The following is a 22,537-nucleotide window of genomic DNA, read 5'->3' as shown; positions in this document are numbered from 1 at the left end:
AAGCTAGGTCAATGTTTTGGGTCCAGTGACCCTTCCTCAGAAGTGATGACTTTGCTTTCTCTTCACAGAAGCTGCCACACCTACTGAGTTTCTCCAGCAATTTCCATTTTTGTTTCAGGTTTTGTTTTATTTTTGGGTTTGTCTTTTTTGTGCATTTTCTGCGCATATGTGTCTTTAATGTCGAAACAAGCAATTTTGCACAGGCATCACATTTATGGCACTATGGTCAATTATTCCATTTGTTTACTGCCACCGCACATTTCCTTTGAAGAGCTAGATTAGATTACCGACAGTGTGGAAACAGGCCACTGGACCCAACAAGTCCACACCAACCTTTTGGAGAGTAACCCACCCAGACCCTATATTTACCCCTGACTAATGCACCTAATGCTATGGCAAATTCACTTGACATGCACATGTTTGGTGGATTGTGGGAGAAAACCAGAGCACCCGGATGGGACCCGCGCAGACACAGGGAGAATGTGCGAACCACACCCAGACAGTCACCTGAGGCTAGAATCGAATCTGGATCCCTGGAGCTGTGAGGCAATAGCGCTAACCACTGAACCACTGTGCCTTCCATCTAGCTAGCTGCACCTCTTTAACTACTGATACTTTCAATGGGTTTCTGGACCCCTGAAGCATCTGCTGTAGATTAAACTCTATGCCAAAGCTTTTTTCTGAACCCATTTAAATTAGGAGGAAGGATTGCCATTAAGAAAATGCATGGACATCCTTCTCCTGCTCCAGCTCATCACCATTTCACACATTGCTGAAACTTTGAAGCTTTAATTCCACTTTAAATTCTGTCCAAATACTCCTTAAAAGCAGCTGCACTCTATCTCAGGAGATTTTCAATTCCCTGTACATCTAGAAGGAAATAAAAAAAACTTAAATGAAATTTGAACTTGGACATTGAGATGGCAGCAGTGTGTGACAGATCCTTGACAGCTCTTTGTTTTCTCATATGAAGAAAGTTGAAGGTCAGATAAACTTTCTCAGAGAGAAAAACAAATTCTTTCAGTCGCTACCTAGGATCCTGTGAATGCAGAATCATTGACCGTGTTATTTGTTGGAGTATTATTGTCATATGTTGGAAGGAGTTTTGAACAACTGACATCCGAGGCATACGGAATGAATATACTTGAGTGAAGCAACCTTTATTCTGTCCTTTACTAAAATGGTATGTGCTTAAAGCTTTCAAAAATTAGAGCTTTTAAAAAGGGATATTTTAAGACAGGTGAAATATTGAACTCTGCAGCAACAATAACGGGAGTAACAATTTTCTTCTATGTCGAGCTGTCAAATTACATCAACCTTCAAGATAAATTGCCAAGCAATTTATATATATAAAAAAAATCAGACATTGCTGGAGAAACTCAGCAGGCCTGGCAGCACCTGTAGAGATAAAGCAGAGTCAATGTTTCAGATTTGGTGACCCTTCTTCAGGAACATTAACTCTGTTTCCTCTCCACAAATGCTGCCAGACTTGCTGAGTTTCCCCAGCAATTTCTGCTTACACACTAAGCAATTTAAGCCTGATCTCTGCCAACTTATGGCTTTTCCAAAGATACTCAATTTGTTTTAAGTTTCCTGCTTGGGTTCAGATGAGCCAAGATTAGATTGTTTTCAATAATTTTACACACCCTTGGAAAAGCAATGGAGTCTCTGACCAATACATAGAAATGAAACAGGCATTTATATCGGGCCTTTACACATCTTCAGGATGACTCAAAACAAATGCTGCATCCAACTGGCAGACAGCAAGGCCTCAGAAACAATGCATAAGACAAATTATAAGGTAATTTCTTTTAGTGACATTGATCCTGGATGATACACTGGGGATTTCATACTCTCCTACATGTTATCTCAAATCTTTAACATCCATCTGAACAACGAGCAGAGGAAGGCAAAATGTAGTGTCTTTTCAGAAGACCTCAGTGATAACATATGTTGTAATGTTTCTTGCAATAAATAGTTATTGAATTTTCTTTGCTCCATTATGTGGGGCTCTTCTGCCATTATTATGTTGGCATTCAAGAGTACATTCACAGGAAATGACATACTTGGTTCTGTGAGCTCCTGACTCTGGGCAATAGATCAAAAGGTCTAAAGGTCTTGCATTAATCTCAACTTGGGAGAAACAGCAGGGTCACAGATTATGTTGCATTGGTGGAATAATAAAACAAAATGCTTCAAATGGTGAAATCTCTCTTCATAATTCCCTTGCTACTATGTTAATGAGTACTCACATTCACATGCACTATCCAGTTTGTTTCACCTTATCTACCGCTGGACAACATACCTGAACAGCACCAGCACTGCAAACCAGGAAACTTGTGGCTGTTATGCCAACATATTTCCCTTTGATACATACAAATAAGGTCAATGCAGCAGCAGCAATGGGGGAACTGTGGAAAGCTCAAATTTTGTGAGCAGGTTCAGAAGAGGATCATCTTAAACAGAGACATAGAAACATAGAAGTAAATGTAAGCTATTTGGCCCATTGATCCTGCTGCACCATTCAGTATAATCATGACTGATCATCCAACCTAGAACCCTGTTCCTATTTTCTCCCCATTCCCTTTGATCCTTCCAACCAAAATAATTCTTCCTAACTCCTTCTTGAAAACTCTCAATGTTTTAGCCTCAACCACTTTCTGTGGCAGAGAATTCCAAAGGCTTATCACTCTCTGGTGAATAAATTTCTACTCATCTCACTCCTGAATGCTTTACTGAGTATCCTTAAATTGTTCCTCTGGTTCTAGATTCTCTCAGCATTGGGAACATCTTTCCTGCATGTACTCTGTCTAGTCCCGTTAGATCTCTATAGGTTTTTATGACCTCTCCCGTTATTCTCCTAGCTTTCAGTTTCTTCTCATGCTGCATCCCAGAAATCAGTTGGTAAACCTTTGCTGCACTCGCTCCATATCAGAACACCCTTCCTCAGATACGGAGATCAAAGCTGCATACAACCATCCATGTGTGATTTCACCAAGGCCTCGTACAATTGCAGCAAGATATTCCTGCTCTTGCCTTTGAATCCTCTCACTATGGAGGCCAACATAACAGCTGTCTTCTTCACATCCTCCTCTATACTTACTGTCAGTGACTGCTATCTAAGGACACAAGGTCCAATTGCACCCTGCCTTTTCCAGTCTATTGTCATTTATAATATGCTTCCTTGTTTTTGCTATCAAAGTGATACATCTCACATTTATTGATATCATACTTCATCCTCTATGGTGGCTCAGTGGTTAGCACTGCTGCCTCACAGTGTCAGGGACCTGGGTTTGATTCCTGCCTTGGGCAACTGTGTGGAGTTTGCACATTTTCCCCTTGTCTGTGTGAATTGCCTTTGGGTGCTCTGGTTTCCTCCCACAGTCCAAAGATGTGTGTGTCAGGTGAATTGGCCATGCTAAATTGCCCATGTTGTTAAGTGCATTAGTGAGGGGTAAATATAAGATAGGGGAATGTGTCTGGGTGGGTTGCTGTTTGGAGTGTTGGTGTGGACTTGTTAGGTGGAAGGGCCTGTTTCTATACTGTAGGTAATCTAGTCTAACAAAGTATCTGCCATGCATTTGTTCACTTGCCCAAATCAGACCAGAGCACCTCTGCATCCTGCATGCAGTTCATCCTCCCACTCAGCTTTGTCTCATTTGCCCACTTACAGATATTTGATTTAATTCCCTCATCTATATCATTGATATATATCGTGAGTAGCTGGAGTCCAAGCACTGACCCCTGCGATACCTCACCACTCACTGCTTGACACTCAGAAAAATATCCATGTATTTCTGCTCTTTGTTTCCTTTCTGCTAACCAGTTCACTATCAGTATCAGATTACTCTAAATTTCAAGCACTTAAATTTTACATGCTAATCTCTTACGTGGAACCTTATTGAAAGCCTTCTGACAGTCCAAGTGAACCACATCTACTGCCTCCTCTTATCCACTCTAATAGCTACATCCTCAAAAATATCCAGTAGATTTGTCGAGCATGATTTCCTCTTGTAAATCCTTGCTGACTATGTCTGATCCTGCTACTGTTTTCCAAGTGCTCTGCTTTTAATCATTTATAGTAGAGTCGAGCATCTTCCCCATCTCCGAAAACAGGCAAACCAGTCTCCAATTCTCTGTTATCTCTCTACCTCCTTTTCTTAGATGGTGGGTTTATGTTATGCACCCTCCAATCCATAGGAACTATTCTACTGTCTATCGAATCTGAAAAGGTGACCACCAATGCATTTCTAGGGTCACAGTAGCAGCTGACTCTTAATTGTCCTGCTTCAAAAGATTTAATTTATTATCAAGAGCCAGGAAACTCACTATCATGGAATATTTATTTATGATGATCTTGGTGTCATATTGAGGCATGGTGCTAAATTATTTGTGCATCCTCAAAAGGAAGCACGCATCAATGTGGATTTTTGCTGCTGTAACTCTTATTATGTATGGTCCGTTGTTACTTTCTAACATTAGGACATCAGAAGTTGCTCTGATGCTGCAGGAAATGAATAATCTTTTGTGAAGGAATTGTATTTATAGCTTGCTGATGAGATAGAAGGTGGTACTTCCTGGCTAAGACAGGCCAATTGCACCTTAAAGTAGACACTAATGGACACTCAATGCAGCTCATTAAATTCAATCACTCACCAAGTAAGCCTGCCACTTCATATGCTTTCTTCTGTTCAATAGTTTCATAGTTCAATGCTTCAAAGAATACGTCCAGTACTAAAATATTCTCCCTGCAACAAAAAAAACCCACAAAAAAAGCAAATGAAATGTTGGAATAGATGTTTGAGCGGGTACATAAGTGTGCATTTAAATGTACAAATGTGAGCGTTGATGTGTCTCCAGGAGCATATTCAAGTGTGTGCAGGTAAGAGTGTGTTTATTTTTGTCAGCTTAGTTCTTGAAAATAAAGTTGCTCCTATTTACAGCCCAATATTTTTACTTCACATTTTGGATGTGGCACAGTACCAAATGAGATCACAAAGCCAACATTGAAATTTGTAGCACGTGTACACGTCCAAAGAATCTGACTCTGAAATATCCTCTGTCAATGCTTATGTAATTCAATTCCATTCATTCAAACTAAATATACATGTATTCTCAGACACACTGAAATAAAAAAAGACGTTTTCTAGTTGAAATTACAACTGACTAATATTTCGTCAAGTAACTGGGAGACTACTTTTAGGTAAGGTTACAACTCACTTGGAACTACTTTAATAGCAAGCTGCTGAGAGTTAACAGAATTTAAAATAGCTCACAATCAGGATCTCAGACTGAAAAGACTGGTTCAAAGCTGTCTCTGGATGGCACTATCCATCTGCTGCATTGTAATGATCAAGGCATTCTGAATCTTGTTGTCTATAGTGTCCTGTCAACATCATCATCATCAAGGTCACAGATTTTTGCATGAATTGTCAACTCCTAAAATCTGGGAAAAATATGAAATCTCAAACAATAATACCGGAATTTGATTTAATAAACATTACCTTTGGTAATCATGAAGCAAATTTGCCATAATCGGTTGTGTATAAATCATCATTCAAATCAGGGAGATTTATTTATATTATAGCAAACTAACATAAGAATCATAATTGGAATCTATTTTATGAATAGAATACTGTATAATTCATGAGTTTGCCATTTGTTAATTACAGATTCTCATTAACACCTAAAATAAATAACTTTTTGGCAATATTTACTATGAGTGCAAACATACTCCTCTTCTATTTGTGATGTAAACATAAATATCAGTATAAAAGAATTTAACCTCAAATAGCAAATAAAATCAACTCCCCACCACAATCAACTGTATCGTGAGGGTATCTCTATTCCATTCATTTTCTTTTGTAAGTTGCTCAATTTGCAACACCAATATCAGAGTTTTGTAACATTCCTATCCACTAAACTCATGATATCTCCTGTAGTAGTTCATTGAATGGCCAAACTGAGACTTTAGTTATAAATTGAGCTAAACAAAATTTGGGAATGGGATTTCCATCCTTCTACTATCCCAGACTTTACCAGTATACATTTCAAAGTTACTTGTGAGTAGTAGTGCTTATTAAAACAATTAAGTTCATTTATTTTGTTTAATTCCTCAGTAATCAAAATATTCTGCAAAATTCATTTGAAACTTGTCTCCAATAAATCACATATTTACATTTTAGTACATGAACAAAACTAGTATTTATTCCAACTTCCAGTCATTTGATTATTATTAGTTTTTTTTGTCCTTCACACCCAATTCTGTTGCCTCCCACACAGCACTTTTCTTATCTTTGAAAGGATTGAGTCTGCGGTGATTGATATGATCTCCTTTTTCATTTGGGATGTTGGTCCAACGAAACCGGGACTTGGGATGACAGGCTTGACTGTGTCATGCCACAGACTGGATGGCTCACTAAGCTAAAACACCTCAGTTCATTTGACTCAATCAAGGATAGAGCTGATAGAGGTTTTAAAGATAGCTAGGTTAGGGGAAGAGTTACCTCATCATGAAATGTATTCAGTTATGGACATTGTGCCTCTTTCACATGGACGTGAAAAAGTGGCTTCTGCCCAAAGCCATTATGTCACCCAAGATGAACCTAGATTTTACATTATAGCAAATCACATTACACCAGAAGCTCAGGGGTCAGTTAGCTCAGTTGGCTGGACAGCTGGTTTGTAATGCAGAGTGGGTTCCATTTCTACACTGGCTGAGGTTACTGTGAAGGACTCGCCACCAAGACATTTCTCTCTCTAATGAGAGAGCAGCGCTATGGTATGATAAGATTATGGTGATCTTACCCTTACACAGAGGGAGCAGAAGTTGACAAAGTCATTTCTCCAGTCTTCAGAACTTGACAACATAAGTAAGCATGATACTTCAAAATTGGAACATTGCTCACTATGACCTCCCATCAGAGTTTCTGAGGACATTGGGAGCAGGACGGCTTTCTGGTACAAACTCCCAATGGTTAATCTGTTTGAATAGTGTCTGCAGCCCTGACTGGAGTTGCACACCAATGCATTGGAGCGGTCGTAACAAATTAAACCCTACACTTTGAAATACTGGTGTTGTTTCAGCATCTCAATCCATTCAAAATGGTGAAAAAATGCATTTTATTAACATATTTCTGTAAGAACCCCAAAAAAATTAACTGCTGAAGAAAAAGGTTCATTTTTCTCTGGTGAGATCTGGAGGGAAGATTTGAATTGTGGTCAAAACTTTAAAAATGTGTGCTTAAATAGAACCTCTTTGTGTACACCAAATGTTGCTGCATAAGTACACGAGTGAAAAGAAAGGAGAGACTGTAATCATTTGTGATTATTTCCATAATTATAGCCATGAAAACCAGACACTAAATGAATGGAGTAGCCTGCCCACTTAATATTCTGGGTTGGGAGCCATAGTAATTCCTCAGAAGTGATCCGAGGAGATATATCTATATTTCTTATCCTGGCATGGAAATACACACAAGAACTGGGAATGAAGAACATAAATAATTAAAGTTGAGTTTGAAATTGAAACATGTAACTGTAATATGCTTGTGTTCCTTAGCGTTTCTGCATTAAACATCAGATCGATTTCCGTCCTTGTTTTGTACATGTAACCATTATTTCCTGTAAGCTTTGCCCAGCAATCAGGACTGTGTCACATCTCCATCTTTAAAGTACTGCATAGGTCAACGAGCTAGCTCCTCACGACAAACAGAAATTAGCCAGAACGTAATGTGGAACTTTTGATTTCTTGAAAAAATGCTGATTTATGTTTTGAATGAAGCATCTATTATTAACGCCTTCCTATTTCTGACCTGCTGGTAATATCTCTGAAGACGTACCACTAATGTTCACGTGTACACTGATGATACCGTGTTCCATTTCACTACCTCCCCTTTTGGCTCCTTTGCTGTTTCTAAATTATCAAACTGTGTAGACAACATCCAATCATGGACGGACATAAATTTCCTTCAATTAAATATTGCTAAAACCAAATTCATTGTTTTCAGTGCCTGCTCCAAACATTGCTTCCTCGCTACTGACACCATCCCACTCCCTGGCATCTATGTGAGATTAAGTCAGTCAGTGTAACCTTAGTGTTACATTTGACCCTCAGGTGAATATCTGACCTCATATTCATGTAACCTCTTAGAAAACCTATTTCCACTTCCATAACATTGTTTAACTTCACCCTGCCTCAATTTATTTTCTGCTGAAATCTTTATGTATGTCGCTGTTACTTTTAGATTATTCCAACAGACTCCTGGCTTGTCTTCCAAACTGTAAAATAGATATCATTCAAAACATAGTTGAACACATAATAATTTCCAGCAAATCCTGTTCCTGTATTACCTCTGTGTTTGCTGAATATATTCCTTCCTGGTCAAGCAAAGTCTCAAAATTCTTATCGCTGTTTTCAAATCTCTATATTGCTTGCTTCTCCTGGCCTCTGTAATCTTCTGAGCTCCACTAATTCTATCCTCTTGTTCAGTTCCAATTATCATTGACAGCAGTGCCTCAATAGCCAAGGCCCCAAGCTTGGGAAATCCCACCCTTTATCTCAATGTTGAGGCATTCCTTGAAGCTTATAACTTTGACAAAAATTTGGCTATCTGACCTAATATCTCTTCCGGAGACTCAGTGTCAATTTTTCTTTTACAGTGCTCCTGTGAGGTACCTTAGATGTTCAATTACATTAAATGTGTTACATAAATATAAACAGTTGTTGTTGATGTAAATGAAAAGCTGGCCATTTGGTATTCCGGGTGCCACTGCTGACCTGCCCCTTGATAGAAGCAATTGCAGACTGACTTAGCGCAATTGCTTTAACAAAACCTGAGAGAACCTCTTTTGACAGACAGTAATGGAGAGAAGTGGAGAGACTGAAGTGCCTGTGTACTAAAAATAAATCAAAGAGCTGCCAAACTTCAACACAAAGTACCAACACAAAGACGTTTATAGTGTTTCCACCACTTTTTAACACTGGGGTGTCAATCTATTTTGTTGATACTTGCTCCAAAATATGTCAGAGTAAGTGTCTTGACTTGAATGACCATTTTGTACTTTGCAGGAACCTCTCCAGTCCTGCTACCTTTATTCCCTGATTCTTTTTTTTTCATTTCAATATCCACAGAATTCTGTAAGATAGTACAATGTAGTAATTTACAGCAAACTGGTGAAAGACCTACAATGTACAAGTGTGGTCGAAACAAGTGGTTGATTTGAATACCTGAAGAACAATCTGACCTCGTTGAGAAAAGTTGAATAATATATAAAAAACAAGGAGAGGACAAGAAGTTAACCCAAAATAACTACCTATTAGTCAAAAAAAGTTAAAAATTAACAGTGTTTAATTTAGTTAAACATCAAGATTTAAACAGGAACAGATAAAAATATGCATCTGAATAGAGGATATTTCTTTCCTCTGTGATGCTTGTGTGAACATTTTCTGTTCTGTAAGTTCTATGACTCGATGCTTTTTAAAACCAAATAATGCTATTTCAAATAGTGGTAAGGTAGGTAACAGGAGAAGACCAATAGTATATACATGTTGGGAAAATACATGCATGGTGAAAAGCAGGAATGTAAATCAATGCCTTCCTTCACAGTGAATTTGGCTCATTTCCTTGTTGGGCATTAACATAGAAACACAGGAACAAAGGATTTAGAAGAATGAGTGGGCATTTTTTCCTTTGAACTTGATCCACCATTCAGTAAGATCATGGCTGATCTGGTTTTGCACTCAGCTCCTCTTTCCTGTCTGCACCCCAAAGCCCATGACTCCTTTGTCTGTTAAAAATCGAACTCAGTTTTGAATAAATATGATGACTCAGCCTTCCCTAATTTTGAGGAAGAGAACTCCAGATGCTCATGACTTGTCTGAGAGAAAGAAAATCTCCTAATCTTTGTTTTGTGATTATTTCATAATATGGGGAAGGCTAACTGCATTCTACAGCAAGATAAAAATTGAAAAAAAGAGAAGGAATGAAATATGTTAGAAGGGAAAGTGGGATGGTCAAATGATATGAAAACAATCTGGGTGGACATCCAGTTGCATTTACTTTGTTGTCTAATTATAGTCCTGCTCTCACATGAGAGAGAGGTGACTGGTGATGTTTAACCTGAAGATTGCCATGCCTCAGATAAAGGGAGGGGTTGGAAAGGAAAGACCTTCATGGCTACCATAACTAATTCAGGAATTGAACTCACACTGTTATCATCACTCTGTATCGCAAACCAGATGTCCAGCCAACTGAGCTAACAATTGTCTAATTATCCAACTGATAAAATGGGAAAGTTGTCAACTGGCACAGTGGAAACAGCAGGATGACACTGGGAAATAAAGAGAGTGGAATGACTGGTAGATCACTAACAGAATGTTAACTAGTTGCAAATGTATTAAAAGTGGTATTTGTATGAAGCAGAGAAATTTGATGGAGATGCACTTTGTCCAGTGGGTTGTGGCATTCTATTGTGCACGTTTTTGAGGGTGAATGAACAAGTCTATCCAGATGACGTTAATATATTTTTGTCTAAGTTGGGAAAATTATTGTTTCTGTGCTTACTTTAATGTGTTACCACTCTTACTGATGCAATATAAAAGAAGGGGATTACCCATGGTATATAATATAAATTGCACAGACTACTTGAAATGCTGGAGTAACAATTAATGCTACTAAGAAAAGACCCTGATTATAAGTTAGAACATGGTCACATGCTCAGGATATGGAAGAAATCTGAAACTACTAGCTTATTTTCTGAAAACAACAAAGATGTTCATATTATCAGCATGTAACTTACGAAATGTATTTTTCAGTTTTGTTAAATTTCTTTTCAAGATACTTTGCCGACGTCCTGCTTGGAATCTTTACCATGGACAGCTCCTTGTTGTATCGCGTTAGATAACACGGTGTCTTGCAGAGACAATTATTATTCATCTTTGCCAGGAAGGCTGTAAAGTGAACAAGAAAAGTTAGCTGTCGTCATGGCAGCTGCTTTCTCAGTTCTTATTCATACGCAAATTTACACTTTGGAAGATTTGCTGCCTATTGTGATGTGTGTGCTAATTAAGATGTTGCCAGTGTTAAAGAACGGAACTATCTTTGTCCTCAGCTGTGACATCTACTTTACCCTGCCTTTTCTCTGCCCATTGATCATTCTCAACACTTTCAGCTTGTTGCCAGATAGTAGGCACGCTCAGCCACTAACACGAGACGGGTGCACTATTTTTGGTGTACTGGTTAAAGTACTTCTGTGAAAAGTGTGTGTTATTTTAGCATGGTTCCAAATAAAGAAACTGTGCAGTGATTTTGAATCATTACTAAGTACTGAATGACGAAGCCCATAATGGTTTACATCGTTGATGTTCAGACAACGCCACCGTTGCTGGACATGGAAGGGCTGACATTTCTATCTGCAATGTTAGCTAAACATTCATCCTGGCATTATCAAATCTTTTTTTCTCTCTCCCTATTTTAAAGTAAATACTTCTATTGTGTTCTGTTTCCATTCACTTTTTGATTCTCACTTCCTAATGTGCATTCAAACAATATTTTTAAGGTCAGTTAGCTCAGTTGGATGAATGGCTTATTTGCCATGCAGTGATGCCAACAATTTGAGTCCTACACTAGCTGAGGTTACCATGAAGGACTCCCCTTCTCAATCTCTCCCCTCAACTGACCCTCAGGTTAAACCACTGCCAGTCATCTCTCTCTAATGAGAGTGCAGCTCTATGGTTAAGTATGACTTTACCTTTTTACAATATTTCCGTGGCCCATGACAAACAGGGAATATAAACAACAGCAAACTAATTATCCATAGTTATATTACTGCAATTTATTGCTATGTAGAATATATCCACTCCTTTAAAAAGACTGAATACAAGGCACATAAGGACACATCCATTCGCCAGAATATATTTTAAGCTCTGTTAAAAAAAGGTCACTCTTTTCCTTTTGTCTATGGTTAAGTAGAAAAACAAATTCAATTCATTCATAAATCTTGACACACCATTTATAAAGTTTCTCCCAATTGGCCCCGGACTATGCTGAATCACAATGAATTATAAAGCTACCAATACTTCAATCCAAACTATGACCTCAATGATTAAAAGCAAATGAAGCAGAGCAGTGAAATTGAAATGCTGTTCATCCCAAGTGCTCATGATTCTCAAAGTACTTCTTAATTCATTATTCCAAGCTTCAAGCTATCTGGAAAAGCAATATTGAGTCTGATAGACTGTCCACATGCCTGCATCACAGAAAGGTTTGGCACGATGCAGATTACACTGTCTGAAACTAACTTTCACAAAGTTAAAAAAAAGATGCCATTCTTGAAAGAATTTGCAACTTTTTTCCCCTTTGCCTTCAATACAGATGAGGAGACTGTTCAGTGAGTAAGCTGTGTGGACCTGCATAACAAGTTATGATTTTATTTACTGTGACCTTCATGGGCAGTGTTGCAGAACAAAAAGCTTTTGCTGACTTTGTCCCTGTCAGCTTTTTCAACTGTTGGGAAAAGAAAATGCATGCAGTTAGTGTCATGTTGGTGCTCTCAGCTTCTCCTTTAGCTCTCAATTTCCATGGAAGAAGAAATGTTAAAAAAAAAACAATTCTGTGTGAATTTAACACCAGATTCAGACATGATAATGAGTTGAGATTATGGTGGTTGTCGATGTTCCACTCATAGCTAAGTAATGCACTTGGTTAAATTAACCTTTGAGGAGGGGATGCTGTAATTGGATCTAGCTTGCTTGGCACACTCTCCTCATTCCTGATGAAGGGCTTATGCCCGAAACGTCGAATTTCCTATTCCTTGGATGCTGCCTAACCTGCTGTGCTTTAACCAGCAACACATTTTCAGCTATAAGTAATCTGCGTCAACACGACACCTTTACGTTATTGTGTTAGCATATCATATTGACTCAGAGTATTGCTATACATTTATAGACGGCAGATATGGAAAAGAGGTGCAAGGAGGTCAAAACGTCAATCTGATAACGTAGATTTGTTCTGGTGGGCAAAACTAACAGAGGCTTGAAAGAAGCATTATTGATGGCTGTTCACAACCACAAAGTATCCTACAAATTAACATTCACAAACTTGTGATCCCAGATCTGAAGTGGCATAAATAAAATGCAGCCAGTTTAAATATTAGGTACATTTCATCACAGAGAAAAGATAATGTCTCAATCAGAGGAAGTAAGAATAAAAAGTGTATAAAGCATGAATAATCAAGCATTTGTAGAGGACTTCAAAAACAAATCCCTTCCATCCTAGGGTCTCAATTTAATCTAAAAGGACAACTTTCAACCTCAACATCAGCTTATAGCTAATTAATGAGTGGAGTGGGTGACACGGTGGTTTCGTTGTTAGCACTGCTGCCTCACAGTGCTGCCAGGGATGTGGGTTCAATTCCAGACTTGGGTGATTGTCTGTGTGGAGTTTGCACATTCTCCCTGTGTGTTTCCTTCCCAATGCTCTGGTTTCCTCCCACAATCCAAAGATGTGCAGGTTAGGTGAATTGGCCATGCTAAATTGCCCATAATGTTTCAGGGATGTGTATGCTAGGTGCATTAGTCAGGGGTAAATGTCGAGTAATAGGGGAGGAGAATGCGTTTGGGTGGGTTACTCTTCGGAGGATCGGTGTGGACTTGTTGGGCCAAATGGCCTGTTTCAACACTGTATGGATTCTATTTTTAAAAAAAAAATCAATAGGCAGAGTCTTAAAGGGATCCGAAAGATGTGGGCTGCAGTGAGACTTGTAGCAGAATTACACAGACTATCTCAATGGAGGGAGCAACTCACACCTTTTATGCATCTACCAAGTGTCAAGGTGATTTTCTCGCGAGGCAGCAGCAAGTTACCAATTAAAGGGTATTACAGCTCGATAAACACCTTATTAATGCCACACCTTACCTCACTAATATTCAACAGCCTATCGTACCAAATGTTTTGCTAGACATCAGGAGTTGTCAACAGAGAAGTCAGAGTGGGCACTTGGCAAATTTAGCTCATCTCTGGATGGGAACAGCCTCCATCTTGCTCAGGATGAAACAACATCTCAGGACATGCTCTATGGTCACCAGTCACATGCATCCCTCATGTCATGTAGACATTGGCATCCAATATTTGCCAACACCTAATGATCATCACTTGGGAAGCAGAGAGCTGCATTACAGGGGACCCCAGCATTGAAAGGCTGCTGTAAGGACACTTTGCACACAGCTCCCAGTTCATAAATTACACCAGATCAGGTCTGCTTGCTTGATCCCTTAATGCTCACTCACTTATCAACTGCATGCATGCTTGCAATGTTCATGCCTTGACTTGCCATGAAGCATTTAGCCAGAGCCCAACGCTATCAGTACAGCCATATTTATAGGCTCAAATGTGCAGATGCACTGACAGGGTGCTGGTCAGTCGGGATCTGCTCAGGAGGCTGATGACGGCTTGCTGTATGGCACATCAAGATGGCAAACTAACACCGACAGCAGGTGCCAGCTGACTGTGCAGCAAAGTTGTTTATTCACCAAATGGACATAACGGAAGAGGGTGGGGCTTGTCAGCCCAGTCAGGGAGTTCTGGTACCATTGATCATGGCCATAACCTGGGCACAGTCCAGAGCCTTGTCTACGGTTAGTCATCTGCTCAGGCCGGGCACGGCCAGAGATATATCCAAGTACAGTCTGGGGAGTGAATAATGGTCAGTCCTGTAGGGCCATCACACAAGATGTGCAGGCTAGGTGGATTAGCCCTGGGGAATGCAGGGTTACAGCGATAGGGCTGGGGGTGGGTTTCGGTGCTGGGGGTCAGAGTGTACTCGAAGGGCCAAACAGCCTGCTTCCAAACTGTAGGGATTCTATGATTCTACAAGGACACACTGTCTTGTCAGTTTATTACACTTAGTTAATTCACCTGTTCAGGAATGTCTAAAAAATAATGATATGGTTGAAGCTCACAGTGAACTAAGACTATTAAGACAGACACGCAGAGCACAAGACCCAGCATGATTACTCAGGAGTTGTTTCCAGCAGAGTACAGATTTGATGGAGTAGTCTGTTGATAGCTAGTGATATAAAATGGCATTGCACTAGCTTGTTTTCACAAAAGAAATCAAAATATTTAAAAACAGATTTGAGAAAGCATGTAAAATCATAAGGGACACAGTAACTAAGGATAAAGTATTCCCATTGAAGCAAACGTGAAAAACTATAGAATACCCATTTAAAAGGTAGCACGCTGACACAGTGGTTATCACTGCTGCCTCACATCACCAGGGACCCGGGTTTGATTCCACCCTCGGCCAACTGTCGATATGGAGTTTGCACATTCTCCTTGTGTTTGAATGGATTTGCTCTGGTTTCCTCTCACAGTCCAAAAATGTGCAGGTTAGATAGATTGGCCATGCCCTATTGCCCATATTGGCCAGGGATGTATAGGTTAGCTGTGGGAAACGCAGGGTTACGGGAATAGGGTAGCGGGGTGGGATGCTCTTCAGAGGTTCAGTGCAGATTCAATGGGCTGAATGCTTCTGCACAGTAAGGATCCTACAAGAGGACTGGCAGAAGAAGCAATGACAACTGGAAGAAAAACCCATTTTACACAATGAATGGTTATGATCTGGAATGCAATGCTTAGAGTGTAGTGGAGGCAGATTTAATTCTGGCTGTCAAAGGAGAACTGCATCATTATCTGAAGAGAAAATGTTATAGGCGTATGGGGGGGGTGGAATTATATTAGGCGAATCATCATGGCAGAAAGCAAACACAGGCACAATGGGTTAAAGGGTCTTCTTGTTGTGCTGTAAACATTCTACGCATCCATGTTTCCATAAAATTACATTTTATGTCTCAAACAATCTACATTTAATGCACCAACAGTCTGCAAAATTTCTTTTCAATCGATACCTTCAGGTACATTACTAGAAAATGATTTTACTCCATGGTGCAGGCATAGTGTTGCCTTTTGCTCTGCCCATGGTGCAATGTATCTAATTCGGGTCACTGCAAAATCAGTGAAGGCTGGTGCCAAAGAAGAATGAAGCCCAACATCAAAGCTCGAAATTGTTGGGAAATCTGGAAACATTCAGCTCTGAAAGAAGGTCCAAATGATTATGGGGAAAGTACAGAGGAGGCTCAAAAAGGTTGCCAATGTCACGGCACAGTGGCTCAGTGGTTAGCACTGCTGTCTCACATTGCTTGGGACCCGGGTTTGATTCCGGCCTTGAGCGACCACTTGTGTGGACTCTGCACATTCTCCCCATATCTGTGTGGGTTTCCTCCCACAATCCGAAGATGTGCAGGTTTGGTTAATTGGCCATGCCAAATTGCCCATAATGTTCAGGGATGTGTTAGTGAAGGGAAAATGCAGAGTAATAGGGTGGGGGAATGGGTTTGGTTAGGATAGCCTTCAGAGTGTCAGTGTGGATTTGTTGGGCTGAAGGGCCTGTCTCCACAAAGTCGGGATTCTATTGTAATGGCAAGAGTCATAAGGCATTTTTGGTTCATAGCCCAGACTTCCATTATAATGCTGAAACACCAGCATAAACATTGTTTAATTGACAGCTCCACTCTTAGCTATCTAGTCAATTGTAATATGGGTAATTACACAAGATTAAGAGGTTTCAAGTGTTGTCAGTTTGTGCTGTTGCAACATTAAAGGATCTGAATGACTGAATTTTTTTATTACTCTGTTGTATAAAATAATCTTTTCTCACATAGTGGAATGTTATGAAGTAGTTAATCTTTAACGCATTTCAACACATTCTACTGTCATTTTGGGGTTCATTAGTTCTGTAAAGTATACAGTAGCTAAGGGATATGGAGGAGCTATGGTTTGCAGGAGAGGCATGGGGAGTGGTTGGAGGACACAGCCTGGACTAGGAGGCATGATGGCATTTTATACTTACCTTTTGAAAGATTCCCTCAATCAGACTATGGTTCATGACATCTCTGATATGTATTGAACCATGAGCCTTTCAAAAACTGGCTTTACTCGTGAACATTCCAGAGGAGTTGGTTATGCCAAACCCTCCAATGGTGACAGACTGATCAGTATGGCTGACTGGGGGCTGATGATCTGAACCAGTCCATACCTTTTTGAAGGCTCAGGTGAAATTGAAAACTCGGGGCCCAGAATCTTGGCATCGCTTGCTATTTTTAGAGAACTCTGAACTCAGTGAACAGAAGCCATCATCTCAACCCTCAAGCATGCTCTGGTGCATGCACAAGTGCCTAAATAACATCTACTCTATCCATTTAAATTCTGTTGCTAGTAACATGCAATACTAATGTGAGAACATCTTCACAAATTAGGGAGCTGTATGTAAACACTTGAAAATTCAATTTTCAAAACAGGAAGTGGACTGTGAGTACATTAAATTAGGATAATAATTGTACATCCTGCACTGATGTAATCACCTTTATCTGAAGCTATTAAATGCTAGTGACTGGAAGGGACGCTCTGGCATGTTTACAACAATCCTGCAACAACACTGCTGAATACAGGGATCTGTGCCCTTTCATCTTGTAATATATACAGGCTAACTGCTTGATAAAATACCAGTGCCCATTCGCTGAACATACCTACATTTTATGTTCCTCAGTGGGGGCTGTGTCCTTCTCAAATTTAGCTTCCAAATTTCTGGGCTTCTCTTGATATTAAAACTATACTTTTGGACTGTACTTCGGAAAGCTTAGCTTATATGGCTCTGATCCGCTATTCTGTTGATTAAACTGTAAAGTAACTTTAATCAGCTGACAGCCCCTCCTTCAGCACAGTTCACTTCTGAGCCTGTGACCCGTTCTCTGGCTTGACTGGGCTTGAAGGTTCAGCTACAAACTGAAACCAGATTCATGCTTCTTGGAATTGAAGTGACACTGAGTGCAGCTGCTGTTCTCTTCTTCCCGCAAACATTCGACACATCTGGATTTTCATTCCTAAGAAGTACTTCCATCGATGCATTCTCTTCGATCCTGCCATTCAAACAATTTTCAGTCTTCACTCATTTCTGAACTTGGACAGCAATTCATTGGATGCCCAATGGCACCTCTGCCTCACTTAATTTGACTTTATCTCACCATGGGATTTTTGACATCAATCTCTGAATTTGCTCCTAATGTTTTCTCTGTATTCCTGCCAACAATATCCTAGCCCAGTTTCTGGGTAGACGGGAGTTTCTAACAGTGCTGGAAGCTCCAACATGAGGACTCTTTGGGAATTGTTCTGGAAGCCTGATTGCTCTCCAGGTCTATCCCATAATAATGTCTCAAACGGAGACTTGTGTTTCGAGGTGCTTATCTGGATTGTTACCCAGCAACTGTTGCACAGAGAAACCGAGTTTAACTCCTGATGTTCACCTCAACCCTGTGATTAACCCTGGATTCCAGATTACCCCCCTCACACCCTGGCTACCCTTGCACTATCTCCGGTCCCAACACAGCACTACAATCTGACTTCCCTGATCCCACCTGATACTTGGTCCAATGTGACTCACCCCTGACCTGACAACTTCTCCTGACTGCAATATCCTGGCCCACCGACCGCAGTATACATCTCACCCAGCTGCCTAACACCCCTACCTACCACCCCATCCTCCAGTCACCGTACGCACTGGCCACCTCCACCCAATGGTCACTCCATTCACCTCTCACTCACCTACATATGGACCCCTACTCCCTCACCATCCTATTTTCTTGTAATTCTAAATCCTTGCCAATCATCATACTCACCTTATTCCCTTATGTATCCTCTCCCTTTACTTAACTTACCCAGCTCCTTACCCACTTAAATTATCAACCCCTATCCATCCCATCCTTATATACTTACCTTTATTCCATGACTTTTCAAAGAAGCTTTTAGGGATTGAAATTCTGTATTTACCAGAAGACCAGTAAAAAAGGGTGCACAGATTTTCTGTATTACTCCTTCCGAGGTTTACTGCAGTGTATTGGTTCTGAAGGATCCTCTATCAGATGTTTGCTCAGGAAGATTGGCAGAAGTTAAGTGTGTATTTCTTTTTGTTGGATTAGGTTTGGAAATAAGGTTTCTGATCCAGACTGGATGATCAGGGCCTTCATGTATCCTAATATTTTTAATTGGGTGTGTGTAACTGAAATTTTCTCTGCATCGACTCACATGCACAAATCTGAACCCATTTCTCCTACTTCCATCTTTATGACTCCTCTTATCTTGTCATCATACGTTGTTAGATATTCTCCCCTCTCAAATGCATTCCAACAGTCCTGCCAGAATCACATCGGAAGTAAATCTGCCATCTTGCTCTGCGTGTCTGTTGGCACCTCCAAAGAGCTTATCAAGTACCTATTACTGCCTCTTAATGAGCAGTAACACCATTCACTCTCTGCTATTTTCACACCCCTTCCCACCAATTCCCCACAACCTCCTCTCCCCCGCCCCCAATAAAAGCCATGGCTAATCCTGTCAATCTCCTTCCCACCCATTTCACCTCCCCCTAGGGTTGGCACTGCTAGTAGATTAAATCTCTTGGCACTCCTTCCAGGATGTCCCTTCATCTGAGAACAAGACCATCATTATCCATGGATGGATTGCATCGACATCATGATGGAAATCTGGTTGAGAGTTGATGGCACTTGACTCAGTAAATGAAGCCATCCCAGTTGGTTAGACCTTTCACTGCTTGTCCACATGATCTCTGTGACAGTGTGGCTCTGACGACCAAATTGGAATATTGGAGCAGGAATAGGCCATTCAGCCCATCTAACCTACTCCATCATTGAATAAGATCAAGACTGATCAAAAATTTCACAACTTTTTATACGCAGAGTCCCTGTAGTCCATGACATTACTGATAATCAAAATATTATCGACCACTACTTTATATATACTCAAAAGCAAAGTTTCTGTAGTTCTCTAGGGTAGGGAATTCCAAAGATTTATCACCCTCTGAAGAAAAGGACTGTCCTCATCTCAGTCTTAAATGAAATCTTGATTTATTTCCCTCAGTCTTCCTTCAAGCATCTCACTTTTGTTGATCCACGTACCTTGGAAATATTATCAGCAAGAGATGGTAATATATTGGTAATATCACTGAATGGGTACGCCAAAGGTCTAAGCTAATGCCTTGGGGACATGGGTTCAAATCCCACTATAGCAGCTAGTGCAATTTGAATTCATTTAATGCATCTGGAATTAAAACTGATTCCCAGTGATGGTAACCATAAAACTATCACTAACTTTTGTTTGCTAATGTCTTTTAGAGAGGGAATCCTGTCACGCACACCTGGTCCCATCTACAAGTATCTCCACACTCACAGCAATTTGATTCCTCTTAACTGCCCTTTGAAAAAGCATAGGAAACTACTTGGATACAGGCCAATAAAGGATGGATAACAAACACTGGTATTTCTCCGTCTCTGCTTTAAGTCACTTCTCATTCTTGCTGCTTTCAACCTTCATGACAATTAATGGAGTTATTTCTGCATTCACTCTCCTTCCTTAATTTCTCTCCTCACAAAAACTCCCAAAGCCATGTTTACCATCATCGCTTTAGCTTCACAATTCTATGTCAGTTTGCTACTCCTTTCACTACTTCAATCCCATGTATTAGATTACTTACAGTGTGGAAGCAGGTCCTTCGGCCCAACAAGTCCACACCGACCCTCCGAACAGCAACCCACCCAGGCCCATTCCCCTACAGACTGTGGGAGGAAACCGGAGCACACAGAGGAAACACACGCAGACACGAGGAGAATGTGCGAACTCCACACAGACAGTTGCCTGAGGCAGGAATTGAACCCGGTTCCCTGGCACTGTGAGGCAGCCGTGTTAACCACTGTGCCACCGTGCTCCAGGCCCAGAGCTGGGCACTTGACAAGAAGGACTGTAAAGTTGAACTTTATTTCTTTATTTTTCTGCCTTTATATTCTATGTTTTGGTTAACTTGCTCTGTTTTAAGATGGTGCTGGAAATTGACGACACTATACAACATTTTTTACTGCATTTTGTAACAAACAACACATGACAATAAATAAATCAAACCAAATCAATGTAAGACCATCTTTGATTGCTTCTTTGTATTGCTCTCAATTCATCTACCTCTTCTGTTCCAAACTGCACGTGCTTGTGTGTGTTACCAGAGATCACTTTCGTCCAATTCATTAACAACTGCACTTTCAAAATCCTAACTGAGAGTGTATGTCAGCGGCCTCTAACATCTGCATTATTGCCCCTTGTTTCATCAGACCAAACTTCTCCAAGTTCCTCCTTCTGAAAGACTGTTGCCTGAGTGTTAACTTCCTTATTCCAACCTCTTCCATCAGGCAGAAGATACAGAAGCTTGAACACATGCACCAAGAGGTTCAAGAACGATTTCTTCTCTGCTGTTTTTAGGCTGCTAAATGGGGACCTCTCTAATTTCAAATAATGTTGAACTTGCCTTTGTGCACGTCCTGTGCAGCTCTAACTTGCAAGCCTCGCTCGGTCTCAGTACCCTATGGTCTGTAGGTCCTTGTTTGCTATGATCATCTTGTACTGCTCACAAAACTTTTCACTGTACTTGGGTACATGTGACTAGAAAAAAATCAAAATCCAATCCAAATCAAACATTCTCTGTTCTTGCTGACCTTAGTCAAGCAATATCTCAATTTTAAAATTTTCATCCTTGTTTTTCTTATAAAGGTCTAGCCCTTTCCTATCTGTCATCTCCTCCAATCCTATTACCCGTGGAATATCCATGCTCCTCTAAATCAGGCCTCTACTACATTTCCATGTATTAATACTGATGGCTTTGTCTTTAGCTGGCTAGGCCTCAAGCTTGCAAAGCCTCTCCCTGAATATCTTCACCTCTCTATCTTATTTTCCTGCTTTAATACATGTCTTAAAATAAACCTAAGCTTTTAGTTGCCTAACATATCTTTCATATTTGAATGTCATACTTTCATTTTATAATGCTTCTACAAAACACTGAAGGCACCACATAGATATACATTGTGTTGTTTAGTCCTGAATGTAAGCTCACAAGTGAATTATCCTTTGCTTTCTGGTCGATATTCATCCCTCAATCAATATCACTAAACAGATCAACTGGTCATTGTAGTAGGATCGTACTGAGGTTGCAGACAGAGTTAAATTTCTCCTCAGGCCAATGAACAACAAACTTCACTAACTCTGTACATAACTGGTAGGAAAGAGCATTCCTATAGCTGTGTAGGCTGGGTCACAGTTCCATGTGTAGATATTCCATTTCCCCCTGCCAGCAGCCAACACTGACATCAATTTCATTAGTATAGTTGGATTTAACCATTATCCTAGAGGCATTATCAAATTTCCTGTGTCTCAGCATAAATCCCACCTTTTCTCAGTTACTATTTTCTCTTCACAGTTGGTGCTAGAACATCTGTATTTCTCCAGCAATTTCTGCTTTTGTATCACACTGTTGTTGGTTGTTTAGAATTATATAAAGCACCTTTGTCTGCACCTTGCACATGTGTCAGTAGTGGCTCACTTTGAAGCATTCTAAATTGAGTCAGGAAAGTTCCAGGTTCAAGACCCATTTC

General features: G+C 40.2%; 1 protein-coding gene across 1 annotated transcript in view; it reads right to left on the bottom strand.

Moving 5' to 3' along the window:
* asic2 (acid-sensing (proton-gated) ion channel 2) overlaps nucleotides 1-22,537 on the bottom strand; it is a 1,251,959-nt gene that overhangs the window by 61,078 nt on the left and 1,168,344 nt on the right. The window contains exons 6-7 of the mRNA XM_060848556.1: nucleotides 10,801-10,951; nucleotides 4,657-4,748 (exon numbers count right to left, since the gene is read on the bottom strand). Of these exons, the coding sequence (XP_060704539.1) occupies nucleotides 4,657-4,748; nucleotides 10,801-10,951 (243 nt within the window). The remainder of the gene's footprint in view (nucleotides 1-4,656; nucleotides 4,749-10,800; nucleotides 10,952-22,537) is intronic.

This window comes from Hemiscyllium ocellatum, chromosome 32, assembly GCF_020745735.1.
Source record: "Hemiscyllium ocellatum isolate sHemOce1 chromosome 32, sHemOce1.pat.X.cur, whole genome shotgun sequence".
Classification (NCBI taxonomy): domain Eukaryota; kingdom Metazoa; phylum Chordata; class Chondrichthyes; order Orectolobiformes; family Hemiscylliidae; genus Hemiscyllium; species Hemiscyllium ocellatum.
This window is presented reverse-complemented; position numbering and strand designations above follow the sequence as displayed.